The 19,362-nt window shown below is 37.1% G+C and overlaps 1 protein-coding gene across 1 annotated transcript in view; it reads left to right on the top strand.

The window, feature by feature from the left end:
- Positions 1 to 19,362, top strand: part of POF1B (POF1B actin binding protein) — a 115,444-nt gene that overhangs the window by 87,483 nt on the left and 8,599 nt on the right. The window contains 6 exon segments of the mRNA XM_065900207.1: positions 143 to 235; positions 1,066 to 1,179; positions 2,189 to 2,341; positions 2,675 to 2,794; positions 4,438 to 4,566; positions 5,382 to 5,464. Of these exon segments, the coding sequence (XP_065756279.1) occupies positions 143 to 235; positions 1,066 to 1,179; positions 2,189 to 2,341; positions 2,675 to 2,794; positions 4,438 to 4,566; positions 5,382 to 5,464 (692 nt within the window).

Raw genomic sequence — 19,362 nt, 5'->3', positions numbered from 1 at the left:
CACTATTCTAATATTGCCATATCAAAAATGAAACTGTTAATAAGTTTGCTTGTAGGAATAGAAAAAATAAGATTATTATTACTTATATTGCCTATTTTTAAATGCTAGTAAAAATAAACCATCAATAATTTTCTTCCTCCAGATGAGGGGTATGTCTGATAAATCACTCCGGCTAGTGCTGTCCACATTCAGCAACATACGGGAGGAGCTTGGACATCTTCAGAATGACTTGACAGTAACATTTATTTTGATTTTTCTTTCCAAATCTTTTCTAGATCCTAGCTTCATAACATAGAAATCAAAGCATTCAGTATACCTTTTTAAAATTTAATACAACACAACAACATTGTGCTCACCCAGATATAGTTATTTTCCTGAAATAATTAATTGGGGTTGGGAGAGAGGAGTAAAGAGTTATCCAATGTGAAAATGAAAGTTGGGTGAACACTTACTACTTAGTTTACCGCTAAGGTAATTTAACGCTTAAAGCCAGGGAGTAGTTTGTAAAATTACAATAATCTGACTCTGATTCATAATTTCCCCTTTTCTGTAATAGTAAAGCATACTTTGAATTTATTTGAATACTTGAAAACTTCTTTCTCCAAGAACTTAACATTTTCTATTTTAATTGGTGCTCTTCATGACATCAGCTAGATACATTCAGAACACTTTTCATACAATGAATAACTCCTTGGGGACTTTGGAGTGGGCTTTCTTGTTTCTGGGTTCTGATGAACACATTTAGACTCTTAATTTGAAAATTCACCACCTGCTGGGATTAACAAGGGTCTTTGTAGATTGAAGAAAAACATTAAAATAATTCAAAAGGTTCTGCTTCATTGTACTTACAATTAGTCAATTCATCAAAATGTCCATTGATGCGGGTTTTTAAATTTTCACTTCTTTGTATCCCATAGTTTGATTAACTTTTAAGAATTCCGTTTTATTAAACAATTACAAATGAAACAAGTGCTTATTTAAACCTTCCAATGTAAACAGGTCTTTGTATTACATAACTGTTGACAGGATTCTGTAATTCTGAGTCATAAATAATTTTGCTTCTAGTCACTGGAAAATGACAAGATAAGACTTGAGAAAGACTTGTCATTCAAAGAAACTCAAATAAAAGAGTATGAAGAACTCTTAGCATCAGTGAGAGCAAATAATCGCCAGCAGCAGGTAAGTTGACATTTTCTTTGATAATAAATTTGATAGTTTTTCATATGCACAATTACTAGCACATTGGAGTTATGAGATATAATCCAGAAAATTAAAATATGATGGAACAATTTGTTCATATGGGAATTGAGTGGCTTTAGGTATTTCCAAATACTGAAGCCCTCTCAGAAAAATAGATAACCCCAAGTATTTTAGATATAAAGTATATACTATCCACAATTATGTTTTGTTGGGTGACAAAAATTGTATAAATATTGAAAATCTAAGTTCACTCGTTCATTTAATCTACTAATGTGTCAATAAAAAAGTTTTGGAGATCTTAGCACGTTTGTGCAATGAATAACTGAATGAATGAACTCTAGAAGATTTCTCCAGATACCTGAGCAGAGAGGATTTTTAGGAAATCGTAATGAGTCTCTGAGGCCAGTCCATTCTTAAAATTCATTCCCATGACATTCCCATGACAATTTGGCTGAGTTTTCATTTGTCACATAATCAGGCATATGGTCATTTTGGTGCCTACTAAAAGGCAGGTTACGGTATTGTCAAAAAGCAGCAAGAGTCAGATTGCTCGACTGGTACATTGAAAATTCATCTGATCTCGATTCCTTCTCACTCAAGATAGGCAAGTGAGGGTAATGTCTTTCATAGCTGATTTAACTTACCTTTTTTTTTTTTTTTTTTTTTTTTTTTTGCGGTACACGGGCCTCTCACTGTTGTGGCCTCTCCCGTTGCGGAGCACAGGCTCCAGACGCTCAGGCTCAGTGGCCATGTCTCACGGGCCTAGCCGCTCCGCGGCATGTGGGATCTTCCCGGACTGGAACACGGCAGGTGGACTCAACCACTGCGCCACCAGGGAAGCCCTTAACTTACCTTTTAAGGTTAAATATATAAGAAAACTGGGCATGGAAAAATATCAATATTTGCTTTGTTTCATTGAATTAATCAACTAAAAGCACTCTCTCCCAAAAAGTAGAATCCATTTGTCTTATTTACTGTGTCTTTACAGCAAGGACTTCAAGACTCAACCTCAAAATGCCAAGCATTGGAAGAAAACAATCTTTCTCTTCGGCATACACTATCAGATATAGAATATAAACTAAAAGAACTGGAATACTGTAAGCATAATTTAGAGCAAGAGAATAAAAATCTTAGAGTGCAGGTATTCAAATTTTGTTTTAAATGTGTGTTATTGTCTTAGTTATATGGTTGTAATCCTAGCATTGGCTATATATATATATATATATATATATATATATATATATATATCTCCAATTCATCTCGAGAAAATATGTAGACTGCTTTCTGATGATCTCACATGCAGTTAGGTCTTAACTCACTGCCATCTGAGCTGTATAATGCAGTTCCTAAAAATCACTGTCATTATTTCAATGTTTTGTTTAATCAAGTGGTTTTCATCTATTAATGTCTTGTAATATAATATGGGTTTCCTTCATAACAGTCTAACAACAGAAATTTATTTTGTCTTGTGTAGCTCTCAGAGACTTGCACAGGCCCGATGCTGCAGGCTAAAATGGCTGAGATTGGCAACCATTACATGGAGATGGTGAAAAACTTAAGAATGGAGAAAGATAGAGAGATCTGCAAACTAAGGGTATGTAGATCCTACACTGCATAAATACACAGTTCAGCACAAACTTTCTAATAAGACAATGATAGTCTCCAGTTTAATGCTACAAAGAAAAATCAACCAAAGGTAGAGTTTTAGGAGTATGCCATAGAACCATTTCTTTAAATACATATCACTATGTAGGGAATATCGTTAAATTGTCTTGTAATTTAGCTTCATCTTTTCTAGGAAAGCAAAAGAAGACCTTAAGTTCAGGGTTGTTGATTTTTAATTTCTATTCATTTATTTATGGTGACGGGGGAACACTTTATGATCTTGCCTAAAGCTTGCTCTATGCAGCCAAGCAACTTTCAAGATTATCCAGTGAAGCCACATTTGACTTCATAAATATCCTCACTTGATTTTGAAGGATGATAGCTAGCAAGAGTTTTGTCAAGCACATGGATAAGAACTGTTGAATTATATACCTGTAATTGGCATCAAAATTAAGGTGATATTTGTGAGAATAAATATACATTGTCTTATTTTGTCATTCTAGGTCGAATTGACTAACAATTTACTGATTCCTAATTGTAGTTATATATACTCAAATATTTTAATAGAAAAACTGACCACAGTTTTTTCTCTCCAAATATAATGTACAGTCTTTACCAAAAATCAAAATGAAACAAAATAGAATTTGTTCAAAAGTCTGCTGATTTTTCTTGCAGATGTCCTCCACTGGTTTATTTTCCATCTGAACGTTACTAATAACACTTTAACCTAAACAGCCATCTGTGCACACATAATGCAGTAAAAAGGGAAATGGACAGGATTTGCAGTTGGAAGACTTGTCATGGAGTTGCAGCTATGTTGCTTAGTAGCTGTTGTGCCTTCGTGTCTCTGGATCTCATTTACCTGTTTTGTAAATAAAGATTATAATAATACTTAGAGGGCTGCTATGAGGACTGAGATGAGTCATGCAGGAGGAATATGTTGTGAACTGCAAATTATGATATAATATTTGTTATTGAGTTTTCCTTAATTAGTATTTGAAGGAATGTAAAGTACCTGTTTTCTTAGCTTTATTTTAATTCTTGTTGCCTAGGACTTTTACTTAAGTAATGCCTAAGCCTAAATAGTAAAGTCACCTTTTAAAAATGAGAAATTTATTGGACTTCCCTGGTGGTCCAGTGATAAAGAATCCACCTTACAATGCAGGGGACTTGGGTTTGATCCCTGGTCAGGGAACTAAGATCCCACATACCATGGGGCAACTAGAGCCCACATGCTACAACTACTGAGCTCGTGCACCTCAACTAGAGAGCCCACATTGCCACAAACTACAGAGCCCACGTGCTCTGGAACCTGCGCGCCACAACTAGAGAAGAGAAAACCCACATGCCACAATTAGATAGAAGCCTCAATGAAGATCCCATGTACTGCAACTAAGATCCGACACAGCCAAAAATAAACAATAAATCTTAAAAAAAGTGAGAAATTCCTAATTGGCATTTCAGTTCACATATTACATTCATAAAGCTCTTTAAATGTTTATAACTACTGGTATTTTGCTCTTCATTTCATAACTAGCTGTATGACTTTATGTCACTTAACCTCTCTGGAACTCAGTTACCCATTTTGTTAATGAGAATTATAATAATTCTTAGTTCTTTTTAAATCCTTAGACTCAATTAAATCAGTACCAAAAAGATGTTTCAAGAAGAGAAGGAAGTAGCAGTGACTTCCAATTCAAGATTCATGAACTGACAAGCTTGCTGGAAGAGAAGGATTTCCTTATAAAGCATCAATCGGAGGTAACAGAGAAGGGGTCAAGGTGGAGACGAACCATACAACTCAGCCCTGTAGGATAAATACTTCCCACAAACTATAAAAAGACATGTTTCCAAGACTTACTTTATTCATGAAGTAGAATGTGAGTGCCTACGAGAAGTAGAAGACTCACATTTCAGGAGAAATAATTCAAATGAAAGCTAGAATTGAAGCAAAAAATATGTGCTATTGTGCCTTTAATAATTTTAAGACATTGATTTTCTACCTCATTGGCAGGCAAACTCCCAATAAGGCTGTGAGCTGCTTCAGCAAGGGACTGTGTTATATTCCTTTCTATGTCTGTATCATGTAGCCCAAGATCTGTCATAAAATAGGTACTGAAGGAAGAAACTACCCAAATGGTGGCTAATGTTGTATTGCTGTTATTGAACAAATGGTACTTGTAGTAGCATTCAGTGATAGATTTTCTGTTATGAAACAATATCTACTTCCATATTGAAATTTCATATTTTTCTGCTATAGATACACATTTAAATCTTTTTGGAACAAAAATTTTCACATCTTCATCTTGAGAATCATGCCCATTCTATCTCATGTTATCCCTTAAGTATAGAACCAGTTAGTGGATTCCTGCAGAGACTTATAATGTAACTGATTAGGTACCATGAAGCAAGACTATATGGAATTCAACAAGTGGGATTGGAACATTCTTACCTCAAGGCTAAAAAGGAAGGGAAAAAAGTAATTATTCTTTAGTAACCTTGTTAAATTATCAAACATACCTCTTACCTCATGTTTCTATGGTTTTCAAATGATTATATTGTCTTTTATTTGTAAGGAACTCTCGAAGTTGAGACAAGAAATATATTCATCTCTTAACCAACCCTCCAGTGGTGGAAGGACAACTATTACCACTAGAAAGTAATGTATTTTTAATGAAATTTGGGTATGACTTTGGTTATGTTATAATCCAAGTTATAGCATGTTTAACTGACATATATGCCCCTAGACAGAGTTTGGTGTTTTCTGCTGGCCAATAATTCTACTGAAGAATGAATGTTCACAAAAAGACATAGCTATTATGGTCAATAAAATTCAAGAGCACACTTTTACTGTATTTACAATACAGTAAATACAATGAAAGTGAAAAGCAAATAATTAGTTGTTTAACCAACCATATTAGTCAGGACTCTTTCAGTTGCACATGCCAGAAACCCAACTTAAACTGGGAATTAGTTAATTCATGTAATTGGGATTGCTTGGTGTCCAGATGGATTTGTGTGATCAAAATATGTCTTCAGAAATCTGTATATCTTTTGGCTCTGCTCTTTCCTGCATAAACGTCATTCTTAGGCAGGGTCTCTCCTCATGTTAGCAGTACGACCATAGCTTACATCTCAACAATTTAGCAAAACCAAATAGAAAGTGACTCTTTATGAATAGTTTCAGCAAAAGTTTGTTTTTGACATTTCACATAAATGGAATAAACAAAATGTGGTCTTTGGTGGCTGAATTCTTTCACTTTGCATGTTTTCAAGATTCATCCATGTTTTAGCATGTGTCAGTACTTCATTGATTTTTGTTACTAAATAATAGTCCATTTTGTGGATGCACAACCTTTTATTTATCCATTCATCAACTGATGGACATTTAGGGGCTGTTTTCAATTTTGAAAAATGCTACTGTAGATATCTGGGTACAAATCTGTGTGGACATATGTGTTCATTTCTTTGAGTATATAAAGAAGAGTAGAATTGCTGAGCACATGATAACTCTGTTTAACTTTTTGAAGAACTGCTAGACTTTTCCAAAACAGCTGCACCATTTTACATTCCCACCAGTGATGTAAGAGGATTCCAATTTCTCTCCATCCTCCCAAACATTTGTTATTGTCCATCTGTTGGATTGTAGCCATTCTAAGGGGTGGGAAGTGGTATCTCATTGCACTCTTGATTTGTAGTTCTCCAGTAATTAGTGTTGCATAGTATTTTTTCATGTGCTTATTGGGCATTTTGTATATCTTCTTGAAGAAATGACTAAAGTCTTTCTTCATTTTTAAATTGTATTATTTGCTATTTTATTGTTGAATTGCAAGAGATATTTATATATTCTGGATACAAGTCCCTTATCAGAGATATGATTTGCAAACATTTTCTTCCATTCCATGGATTGTCTTTTCACTATCTTGATTGTATCATTTGTAGCACAAGTTTTTTTGAGAAAGTCCAATGCATCTATTTTTTTCTTTACTCACTTGTGCTTTTGGTATCATATGTAAGAAACCATTGACGAATACAAGGTCATTAATATTTACACCCACATTGTCTTCTAAAGAGTTTTATATTTTTATCTATTACATTTAGATTTAGGATCCATTTGAGTTAATTTTTTATATATTGTAAATTAGGTATCCAAGTTCATTCTTGTGCATGGGGATATCCAGTTGTCCCAGACTCATTTATGGAATATGCTATCCTTTCCCCCATTAAATTGACTTGGCATCCTTGTCAATCAAACTACCATAAATGTAAGGGCAAATATGTAGACTTTCAGTTTCACTCCATTAATCTATTTATCTGTCTTTATGCTAGTACCATACTGTCTTGATTATTATAGCATTTTATTGAAGTTGTGAAATCAGGAGTGTGAGTCTCTAAACATTTCTTTTCAAGAAAGCTTTAGCTGTTTGTGGTCTTTTGCTTTTCCATATGGGATTTAGGTTAAGCTTGTTAATTTCTGTTAAAAAAGATCCCACTGGAATTTTTACAGAAAATTCATTGAATATGTAGGACACTTTAGGTATTATTGCCATGTAAACAAAACTGTCTTCTGGTCAATAAGCATGGGATCCTTTTCAATTTAGATCCTCTTTAATTTCTTTTTCAAAAAATGTTATTGGAGTATAGTCGATTTACAATGTTGTGTTAACATTCAGGTGTACAGCAAAGTGAATCAGTTATACATATACATATATCCACTCTTTGTTTAGATTCTTTTCCCATACAGGCCAGTACAGAGTACTGAGTAGATTTCCCTGTGCTATACAGCAGGTCCTTATTAGTTATCTATTTTATATATAGTAGTGTGTTTATGTCAATCTCAACCTCCCAATGTATCCCTCCCCTGCTTATCCCCTGGTAACAATGATTGTTTTCTACATCTGTGACTCTACTTCTGTTTTCTAAGTAAGTTCATTTGTACAATTTTTTATAGATTCCACACACAAGCGATATCATATGGTATTTGTCTTTCTGTGTCTGACTTACTTTACTCACTATGACAATCTCTAGGTCCATCCATGTTGCCACAAATGGCATTATTTTGTTATTTTATGCAAGAGTCCATTGTGTATATGTACTGCATCTTCTTTATCCATTCCTCTTTTGATGAACATTTAGGTTGATTCCATGTCCCAGCTACTGTAAATAGTGATGCAGTGAACACTGTTCTGCATGTATTTTTTGAATTATGGTTTTCTCCAGAAATATGCCCAGGAGTTGGGTTGCTGGGTAATATGGTAGTTCTATTTTTAGTTTTTTAAGGAACCTCCATACTGCTCTCCACAGTGGCTGTACCAATTGACATTCCCAACAACAGTGTAGGAGGGTTGACCTGTATCCATACCCTCTCCAGCACTTACTGTATGTAAATTTTTTGATGATAGCCATTTTGACTGGTGAGAGGTGAAACCTCATTGTAGTCTTTTTGTTGGTTTTGTTCTGTTTTTACATCTTTAATGGAGTATAATTGCTTTACAATGGTATGTTATAGTTTCTGCTTCATAACAAAGTGAATCAGTTATACATATACATATGTTCCCACATCTCTTCCCTCTTGCATCTCCCTCCCTCCCAACTTCCCTATCCCACCCCTCCAGGCGGTCACAAAGCACCGAGCTGATCTCCAAGTGCTATGCGGCTGCTTCCCACTAGCTATCTACCTTACGTTTGGTAGTGTATATAGGTCCATGCCTCTCGCTCGCTTTCTCACAGCTTACCCTTCCCCCTCCCCATATCCTCAAGTTCATTCTCTAGTAGGTCTGTGCCTTTATTCCTGTCTTACCCCTAGGTTCTTCATGACATTTTTTTTCTTAAATTCCATATATATGTGTTAGCATATGGTATTTGCCTTTCTCTTTCGGACTTACTTCACTCTATATTACAGACTCTAGGTCTATCCACCTCATTACAAATAGCTCAATTTCGTTTCTTTTTATGGCTGAGTAATATTCCATTGTATATATGGGCCACATCTTCTTTATCCATTCATCCAATGATGGACACTTAGGTTGTTTCTGTCTCCGGGCTATTGTAAATAGAGCTGCAATGAACATTTTGGTACATGACTCTTTTTGAATTATGGTTTTCTCAGGGTATATGCCCAGTAGTGGGATTGCTGGGTCATATGGTAGTTCTACTTGTAGTTCTACTTGTACTTTTTTAAGGAACCTCCATACTGTTCTCCATAGTGGCTGTACCAATTCACATTCCCACCAGCAGTGCAAGAGTGTTCCCTTTTCTCCACACCCTCTCCAGCATTTATTGTTTCTAGATTTTTTGATAATGGCCATTCTGACTGGTGTGAGATGACATCTCATTGTAGTTTTGATTTGCATTTCTCTAATGATTAATGATGTTGAGCATTCTTTCATGTGTTTGTTGGCAGTCTGTATATCTTCTTTGGAGAAATGTCTATTTCGGACTTCTGCCCATTTTTGGATTGGGTTATTTGTTTTTTTTGTTATTGAGCTGCATGTGCTCCTTACAAATTTTGGAGATTAATCCTTTGTCAGTTGCTTCATTTGCAAATATTTTCTCCCATTCTGAGGGTTGTCTTTTTGTCTTGTTTATGGTTTCCTTTGCTGTGCAAAAGCTTTGAAGTTTCATTAGGTCCGGTTTGTTTATTTTTGTTTTTATTTCCATTTCTCTAGGAAGTGGGTCATAAAGGATCCTGCTGTGATTTATGTCATAGAGTGTTCTGCCTATGTTTTCCTCTAAGTGTTTGATAGTTTCTTGCCTTACATTTAGGTCTTTAATCCATTTTGAGCTTATTTTTGTGGATGGTGTTAGGGAGTGATCTAATCTTATACTTTTACATGTACCTGTCCAGTTTTCCAAACACCCCTTATTGAAGAGGGTGTCCTTTCTCCACTGTACATTCCTGCCTTCTTTATCAAAGATAAGGTGACCATATGTGCGTGGGTTTATCTCTGGGCTTTCTATCCTGTTCCGTTGATCTATATTTCTGTTTTTGTGCCAGTACCATACTTTCTTGATGACTGTACCTTTGTACTATAGTCTGAAGGCAGGGAGCCTGATTCCTCCAGCTCCGTTTTTCGTTCTCAAGATTGCTTTGGCTATTCTAGGTCTTTTGTGTTTCCATACAAATTGTGAAATTTTTTGTTCTAGTCCTGTGAAAAATGCCAGTGGTGTTTTGATAGGGATTGCAGTGAATGTGTAGATTGCTTTGGGTAGTAGTGTCATTTTCACAATGTTGATTCTTCCAATGCAAGAACATGGTATATCTCTCCATCTATTTGTTTCATATTTAATTTCTTTCATCAGTGTCTTATAATTCTCAGCATACAGGTCTTCTGTCTCCTTAGGTAGATTTATTCCTAGATATTTTATTCTTTTTGTTACAATGGTAAATGGGAGTGTTTTCTTGATTTCACTTTCAGATTTTTCATCATTGGTGTATAGGAATGCCAGAGATTTCTGTGCATTAATTTTGTATCCTGCTACTTTACCAATTTCATTGATTAGTTGTAGTAGTTTCCTGGTAGCACCTTTAGGATTCTCTATGTATAGTATTATGTCATCTGCAAACAGTGACAGCTTTATTTCTTCTTTTCTGATTTGGATTCCTTTTATTTCCTTTTCTTCTCTGATTGCTGTGGCTAAAACTTCCAAAACTATGTTGAATAAGAGTGGTGAGAATGGGCAACCTTGTCTTGCTCCTGATCTTAGTGGAAATGGCTTCAGTTTTTCACCATTGAGGATGATGTTGGCTGTGGGTTTGTCATATATGGCCTTTATTGTGTTGAGGAAAGTTGCCTCTATGCCTACTTTCTGCAGGGTTTTTATCATAAATAGTTGTTGAATTTTCTCAAAAGCTTTCTCTGCATCTATTGAGATGATCATATGGTTTTTCACCTTCAATTTTTTAATATGGTGTATCACAGTGATTGATTTGCGTATATTGAAGAATCCTTGCATTCCTGGAATAAACCCCACTTGATCATGTTGTATGATCCTTTTAATGTGCTGTTGGATTCTGTTTGCTAGTATTTTGTTGAGTATTTTTGCATCTATGTTCATCAGTGATATTGGCCTGTAGTTTTCTTTATTTGTTACAACCTTGTCTGGTTTTGGTATCAAGGTGATGGTGGCTTCATAGAATGAGTTTGGGAGTGTTCCTCCCTCTGCTGTATTTTGGAAGAGTTTGAGAAGGATAGGTGTTAGCTCTTCTCTAAATGTTTGATAGAATTTGCCTGTGAAGGCATCTGGTCCTGGGCTTTTGTTTGTTGGAAGATTTTTAATCACAGTTTCAATTTCAGTGCTTGTGATTGGTCTGCTCATATTTTCTATTTCTTCCTGATTCAGTCTTGGCAGGTTGTGCATTTCTAAGAATTTGTCCATTTCTTCCAGGCTGTCCATTTCATTGGCATAGAATTGCTTGTAGTTATCTCTCATGATCTTTTTTATTTCTGCAGTGTCAGTTGTTGCTTCTCCTTTTTCATTTCTAATTCTATTGATTTGAGTCTTCTCCCTTTTTTCCTGATGAGTCTGACTAATGGTTTATCAATTTTGTTTATCTTCTCAAAGAACCAGCTTTTAGTTTTATTGATCTTTGCTATTGTTTCCTTCATACCTTTTTCATTTATTTCTGATTTGATCTTTATGATGTCTTTCCTTTTGCTAACTTCGGGATTTTTTTGTTCTTCTTTCTCTAATTGCTTGAGGTGCAAGGTTAGTTTGTTTATTCGAGATGTTTCCTGTTTCTTAAGGTAGGATTGTATTGCTAAATACTTCCCTTGTAGAACTGCTTTTGCTGTATCCCATAGGTTTTGGGTCATAGTGTCTCCATTGTCATTTGTTTCTAGGTATTTTTTCATTTCCTCTTTTATTTCTTCAGTGATCACTTTGTTAGTAAGTAGTGTATTGTTTAGCCTCCATGTGTTTGTATTTTATAGAGATCTTTTCCTGTAATTGATATCTAGTCTCATAGCGTGTGATCAGAAAAGATACTTGATACAACTTCAGTTTTCTTAAATTTACCAAGGCTTGATTTGTGGCACAAGATATTATCTACCCTTTAGAATGTTCCATGAGTACTTGAGAAAAATGTGTATTCTGTTGTTTTTGGATGGAGTGTCCTATAAATATCAATTAAGTCCATCTTGTTTAATGTATCATTTAAAGCTTGTGTTTCCTTATTTATTTTCATTTTGGATGATCTGTCCATTGGTGTAAGTGGGGTGTTTATGTCCCCTACTATGAATGTGTTACTGTCGATTTCCCCTTTTATGGCTGTTAGTATTTGCCTTATGTATTGAAGTGCTCCTATTTTGGGTGCATAAATATTTACAATTGTTATATCTTCTTCTTGGATCGATCCCTTGATCATTATGTAGTGTCCTACTTTGTCTTTTCTAATAGTCTTTATTTTAAAGTCTATTTTGTCTGATATGAGAACTGCTACTCCAGCTTTCTTTTGGTTTCCATTTGCATGGAATATCTTTTTCCATCCCCTTACTTTCAGTCTGTATGTGTCTCTATGTCTGAGGTGGGTCTCTTGTAGACAGCATATATAAGGGTCTTGTTTTTGTATCCATTCAGCCAATCTGTGTCTTTTGGTGGGAACATTTAGTCCATTTACATTTAAGGTAATTATCGATATGTATGTTCCTATTCCCATTTTCTTAATTGTTTTGTGTTTGTTATTGTAGGTCTTTTCCTTCTCTTGTGTTTCTTGCCTAGATAAGTTCCTTTAGTATTTGTTGAAAAGCTGGTTTGGTGGTGCTGAACTCTTTCAGCTTTTGCTTGTCTGTAAAGGTTGTAATTTCTCCATCAAATCTGAATGAGATCCTTGCTGGGTAGAGTAGTCTTGTTTGCAGGTTTTTCTCCTTCATCACTTTAAATATATCCTGCCAGTCCCTTCTGGCTTGCAGAGTTTCTGCTGAAAGGTCAGCAGTTAACCTTATGGGGATTCCCTTGTGTGTTATTTGTTGTTTTTCCCTTGCTGCTTTTAATATGTTTTCTTTGTATTTAATTTTTGACAGTTTGATTAATATGTGCCTTGGGATATTTCTCCTTGGTTTTATCCTGTATAGGACTCTCTGTGCTTCCTGGACTTGATTAACTATTTCCTTTCTCATTTTAGGGAAGTTTTCAACTATAATCTCTTCAAATATTTTCTCAGTCCCTTTCTTTTTCTCTTAATCTGGAACCCCTATAATTCGAATGTTGGTGTGTTTAATGTTGGCCCAGAGGTCTCTGAGACTGTCCTCAGTTCTTTTCATTCTATTATCTTTATTCTGCTCTGCAGTAGTTATTGCCATTATTTTATCTTCCAGGTCACTTTTCCGTTCTTCTGCCTCAGTTATTCTGCTATTGATCCCATCTAAAGTATTTTTAATTTAATTTATTGTGTTGTTCATCATTGCTTGTTTCATCTTTAGTTCTTCTAGGTCCTTGTTAAATGTTTCTTGCATTTTGTCTATTGTATTTCCAAGATTTTGGATCATCTTTACTGTCATTATTCTGAATTCTTTTTCAGGTAGACTGCCTATTTCATCTTCATATGTTAGGTCTTGTGGGTTTTTATCTTGCTCCTTCAACTGCTGTGTGTTTTTCTGTCTTCTCATTTTGCTTTTCTTACTGTGTTTGTGGTCTCCTTTTTCAGGCTGCAGGTTCGTAGTTTCCATTGTTTTTAGTGTCTTACCCCAGTGTCTAAAGTTGGTTCTGTTGGTTGTGTAGGCTTCGTGGTGGAGGGGACTAGTGCCTGTGTTCTGGTGAATGAGGCTGTATCTTGTCTTTCTGGTAGGAAGATCCACGTGTGGTGGTGTGTTTTGGGGTGTCTGTGGACTTATTATGATTTTAGGCATCCTGTCTGCTAACAGTTGGGGCTGTGTTCCTGTCTTGCTAGTTGTTTGGCATACAGTTGTTTGGCATACAGTTGTTTGGCATACAGTTGTATGTTTGGCATACAGTGTCCAGCACTGTAGCTTGCTGGTTGTTGAGTGAAGCTGGCTGCTGGTGTTGAGATGGGTATCTCTGGGCGATTTTCGCTGTTTGATATTATGTGGAGCTGGGAGGTCTCTTGTGGACCAGTGTCCTGAAGTTGGCTTGCGCACCTCAGAGGCACAGCAGTGACTCCTGGCTGCAGCAGCAAGAGCCTTACATCCACACGTTTCAGAATAAAAGGGAGAAAACATAGAAAGAAAGATTTAGTAGAAGTAGAAAGAAAGAAAGAAAGAAAGAAAGAAAGAAAGAAAGAAAGAAAGGAGCGGGCTTCCCTGGTGGCGCAGTGGTTGAGAGTCCGCCTGCCGATGCAGGGGACACGGGTTCGTGCCCCGGTCTGGGAGGATCCCACGTGCCGCGGAGCGGCTGGGCCCGTGAGCCATGGCCGCTGAGCCTGCGCGTCTGGAGCCTGTGCTCCGTAAGTGGGAGAGGCCACAACAGTGAGAGGCCTGTGTACCGCAAAAAAAAAAAAAAAAAAAAAAAAAAGAAAGAAAGGAGGGAGGGAGGAAGGAGGGAGGAAGGAGGGAAGGAAGGGAAAAAAGACAGAAAGTAGATAAAGTAAAATAAAATAAAGTAAGGTAAAATAAAGTTATTAAAATAATTATTAAGAAAAAAATAATAAATGGACGTATAGAACCCTAGGACAAATGGTGTAAGCAAAGCTATACAGACAAAGTCTCACACAGAAGCATACACATACACATTCACAAAAAGAGGAAAAGGGGAAAATATCATAAATCTTGCTCTCAACGTCCACCTCCTCAGTTTGGGATGATTCGTTGTCTATTCATATATTCCACAGATGCAGGGTACATCAAGTTGATTGTGGACGTTTAATCCGCTGCTTTTGAGGCTGCTGGGAGAGATTTCCCTTTCTCCTTTTTGCTCTCACAGCACCCAGGGCTCAACTTTGGATTTGGCCCCACCTCTGCATGTAGGTCGCCAGAGGGCATCTGTTCTTTGCTCAGACAGGATGGGGTTAAAGGAGCAGGTGCTTCAGGGACTCTGCCTCACTCAGGCGGGGGGTGGGGGGTGGGGGGAGGGGCACAGAGTGCCGCGGGAGCCTGCGCTGCTGATGGCATGACATTGCACCAGCCTGAGGCGCGCCGTGCATTCTCCCAGGGAAGTTGTCCCTGGATCCTGGGACCCTGGCAGTGGCGGGCTGCACAGGCTCCCTGGAAAAGGGGTGTGGATAGTGACCTGGGCTCGTACACAGGCTTCTTGGTGGTGGCAGCAACAGCTTTAGCGTCTTATGCCCGTCTCTGGCGTCCGCGCTTTTATCCTGTCTCTGGAGCTCCTTTAAGCAGCGCTCTTAATCCCTTCTCCTCACGCACCAGGAAACAAAAGAGGGAAGAAAAAGTCTCTTGCCTCTTCGGCAGGTCCAGACTTTTCCCCAGACTCCCTCCCGGCTAGCCGTGGTGAACTAACCCCATGCAGGCTGTGTTCACGGTGCCAACACCAGTCCTCTCCCGGAGCTCCGACCGAAGCTCGAGCCTCAGCTCCCAGCCCTGCCCACCAGGGCGGGTGAGCAGACAAGCCTCTCGGGCTGCTGAGTGCCGGTCGGCACCAATCCTTTGTGCGGGAATATCCCCACTTTGCCCTCTGCATCTCTGTGGCTGTGCTCTCCTCTGCGGCTCCAAAGCTTTCCCCCTCCACCACCCATAGTCTCCGCCCGCGAAGGGGCTTCCTAGTGTGTGGAAACGTTTCCTCCTTCACAGCTCCCTCACACTGGTGCAGGTCCCGTCTCTTTCCTTTTGTCTCTGTTTATTCTTTTTTCTTTTGCCCTATCCAGGTACGTGGGGGTTTCTTGCTTTTTGGGAGGTCTGAGGCCTTTTGCCAACATTCAGTAGGTGTTCTGTAGGAGTTGTTCCATGTGTAGATGTATTTCTGGTGTATCTGTGGGGAGGAAGGTGATCTCCGCATTTTATTCTTTTGCCATCTTCCCGGAAGCCTCCCTCGTTGTAGTTTTGACTTGCATTTTTCTAATAATTAGCAATGCTAAGCATCTTTTCATGTGCTTTTTGCCCACCTGTATGTCTTCTTTGGAGAAATGTCTATTTAGATTTTCAGCCCATTTTTTGATTGGGTTTTTTTGGTTTTTTTGATATTGAGCTTCATGAACTATTTGTATAGTTTGGAGATTAACCCCTTATGGGTTGCTTCATTTGGAAATATTTTCTCCCACTCTGGATTCTCTTTTTGTTTTGTTTATGGCTTCCTTCATTGTGCAAAAGTTTTTAAGTTTAATTAGATCCTATTTATTTATTTTTGTTTTTATTTTCACTTTCACTATGCTAGGAGGTGGACTAAAAAACAGTTTGCTGTGCTTCATATCAGAGTATTCTACCTATGTTTTATTCTAAGAGCTTTATAGTTTCTGGCCTTACATTTAGGTCTTTAATGCATTTTGAGTATGGTATTAGGGAGTGTTCTAACTTCATTCTTTTACATGTAGTTCTCCAGTTTTCCCAGCACCACTTTTTTAAGAGACTGTTTTTTCTACATTGTATATTCTTGCCTCGTTAGTCATAGATTACATGACCATAGGTGTGTGGGTTTATCTCAGGGCTTTCTATCCTGTTCCATTGATCTATATTTCTATTTTGTGCCAGTACCATACTGTCTTGATGACTGTAGCTTTGCAGTATAGTCTGAAATCAGGAAGCCTGATTCCTCTAGCTCTGTTTTTCTGTCTCAGGATTCCTGTGACTATTCATGGTCTTTTCTGTTTCCATACAAATTGTAAAATTTTTTGTTCTACTTCCTTGAAAAATGCCATTGGTAATTTGTTAAGGATTGCATTGAATCTGTAGATTGCTTTGGGTAGTATAGTCATTTTCTCAATATTGATTCTTCCAATCTAAGACTATGGTATATCTCCATCTGTTTGTGTCATCTTTGATTTCTTTCATCGACATCTTGTAGTTTTCTGAGTACAGGTCTTTTGCCTCCTTTGGTATGTTTATTCCTAGCTATTTTATTGTTTTTGATGTGATGGTAAATGGGATTGTTTCCTTAATTTCTCTTTCTGATCTTTTATTGTTAGTGTATAGGAATGCAAGAGACTTCTGTGTATTTTGTATCCTGCAACTTTTCCAAATTCATTGATTAGCTTTACTAGTTTAATGGTAGAATCTTTAGGATATTTTATGTATATATCATGTCATCTGCAAACAGTGACAGCTTTACTTCTTCTTTTCTGGTATGGATTCTTTTCATTTCTTTTTTCTTCTGTGATTGCTGTGGCTGAAACTTCCAAAACTATGTTGAATAACAGTGGTGAGAGTGGGGAACCCTGTCTTGTTCCTGATCTTAGTGGAAATGGTTTGTTTTTCACTATTGATAATGATGTTTCCTGTGGGTTTGCCATATATCATCTATATTATGGTGAGGTAAGTTCCCTCTATGCCTACTTTCTGGAGATTTTTTATTATAAATGGGTGTTGAAATTCGTCAAAAGCTTTTTCTGTATCTATTGAGGTTATCATATGTTTTTTATCCTTCAATTTGTTAATACGGTGTATCACATTGATTGATTTGCCTATACTGAAGAATCCTTGTATTCCTGATATAAACCTCACTTGATGATGGTGTATGATCCTTTTAAGGTGCTGCTGGATTCTGTTTGCTAGTATTTTGTTGAGGATTTTTGCATCTATGTTCATCACTAATATTGGCCTGTAGTTTTCTTTCTTTGTGAACTCTTTGTCTGGTTTTGGTATCAGGGTGATGGTGGCCTTGTAGAATGAGTTTGGGAGTTTTCCACCGTCTGATATATTTTGGAAGAGTTTGAGAAAGATAGGTGTTAGCTCTTCGGTAAATGTTTGACAGAATTCACCTGTGAAGCCATCTGGTCCTGGGCTTCTGTTCGTTGGAAGATTTTTTTTTTTCGGTACGCGGGCCTCTCACTGTTGTGGCCTCTCACGTTGTGGAGCACAGGCTCTGGACGCGCAGGCTCAGCATCCATGGCTCACGGGCCCAGCCACTCTGGCATGTAGGATATTCCCAGACTGGGGCATGAACCTGTGTCCCCTGCATTGGCAGGTGGTCTCCCAATCACTGCACCACCAGGGAAGCCCTGTTGGAAGATTTTTAATCACAGTTTCAATTTCAGTGCTTGTGATTGGTCTGTTTATATTTTCTGTTTCTTCCTGGTTCAATCTTAGAAGGTTGTGCTTTTCTAAGAATTTGTCCATTTCTTCCACGTTGTCCTTTTTATTGGCATACACTTGCTTCTAGTAATCTCTTATGATCCTTTGTATTTCGGCAATGTCAGTTGTTACTTCTCCTTTTTCATTTCTAATTCTGTTGATTTGAGTCTTCTACTTTTTTTTCTTCATGAGTCCAGCTAATGGTTAACAATTTTGTTTATCTTCTCATACAAGCAGCTTTTAGTTTTATTGATCTTTGCTATCGTTTCCTTCATTTCTTTTTCATTTATTTCTGATCTGATCTTTATGATTTCTTTCCTTCTGCTAACTGTGGGGTTTTTTTGTTCTTTCTCTAATTGCTTTAGGTGTAAGGTTAGGTTGTTTATTTGAGGTGTTTCTTGTTTCTTGAGGTAGGATTTTATTGCTATAAACTTCCCACTTAGAAGTGCTTTTGCTGCATCCCATGAGTTTTGGGTCATCGTGTTTTCATTGTCATTTGTTTTTAGGTATTTTTTGATTTCCCCTTTGATTTCTTCAGTGATCTCTTGGTTATTTAGCAGTGTATTGTTTAGCCTCCATGTATTGGTATTTTTTACAGATTTTTTCCTGTAATTGACATCTAGTCTCATAGTGTTGTGGTCAGAAAACATATTTCATACGATTTCAGTTTTCTTAAATTAACCAAGGCTTGATTTGTGACCCAAGATATGGCCTATCTTGCAGAATGTTCCATGATCACTTGCGAAGAAAGTGTATTCTGTTGTTTTTGGACAGAATGTCCTATAAATATCAATTAAGTCCATCTTGTTTAGTGTATCATTTAAAGCTTGTGTTTCCTTATTTATTTTCATTTTGGATGATCTGTCCATTGGTGAAAGCGGGGTGTTAATGTCTCCTACTATTATTGTTTTACTGTCAGTTTCCCCTCTTATGGCTGTTAGCATTTGCCTTAAGTGTTGAGGTGCTCCTATGCTGGGTGCATAAACATTTACAATTGTTATATCTTCTTCTTGGATTGATCCCTTGATCATTATGTAGTGTCCTTCCTTGTCTCTTATAACAGTCTTTATTTTAAAGTCTATTATGTCTGATACGAGAATTTCTACTCCAGCTTTCTTTTGATTTCCATTTGCATGGAATATCTTTTTCCATTCCCTTACTTTCAGTCTGTATGTGTCCCTAGGTCTGAAGTGGGCCTCTTGTAGACAGCATGTATATGGGTCTTGTTTTTGTATCCATTCAGCCAGTCCACGTCTTTTGGTTGGAGCATTTAATCCATTTATATTTAAGTTAGTTATCGATATGTATGTTACTATTACCATTTTCTAAATTGTTTTGGGTTTGTTATTGTAGGTCTTTTCCTTCTCTTGTGTTTCCTGCCTAGAGAAGTTCCTTTAGCATTTGTTGTAAAGCTGGTTTGGTG

Source organism: Phocoena phocoena, chromosome X, assembly GCF_963924675.1.
Source record: "Phocoena phocoena chromosome X, mPhoPho1.1, whole genome shotgun sequence".
NCBI lineage: Eukaryota > Metazoa > Chordata > Mammalia > Artiodactyla > Phocoenidae > Phocoena > Phocoena phocoena.
The sequence above is the reverse complement of the archived record's forward strand: the minus strand, read 5'-3'. Positions and strand labels throughout refer to the sequence as shown.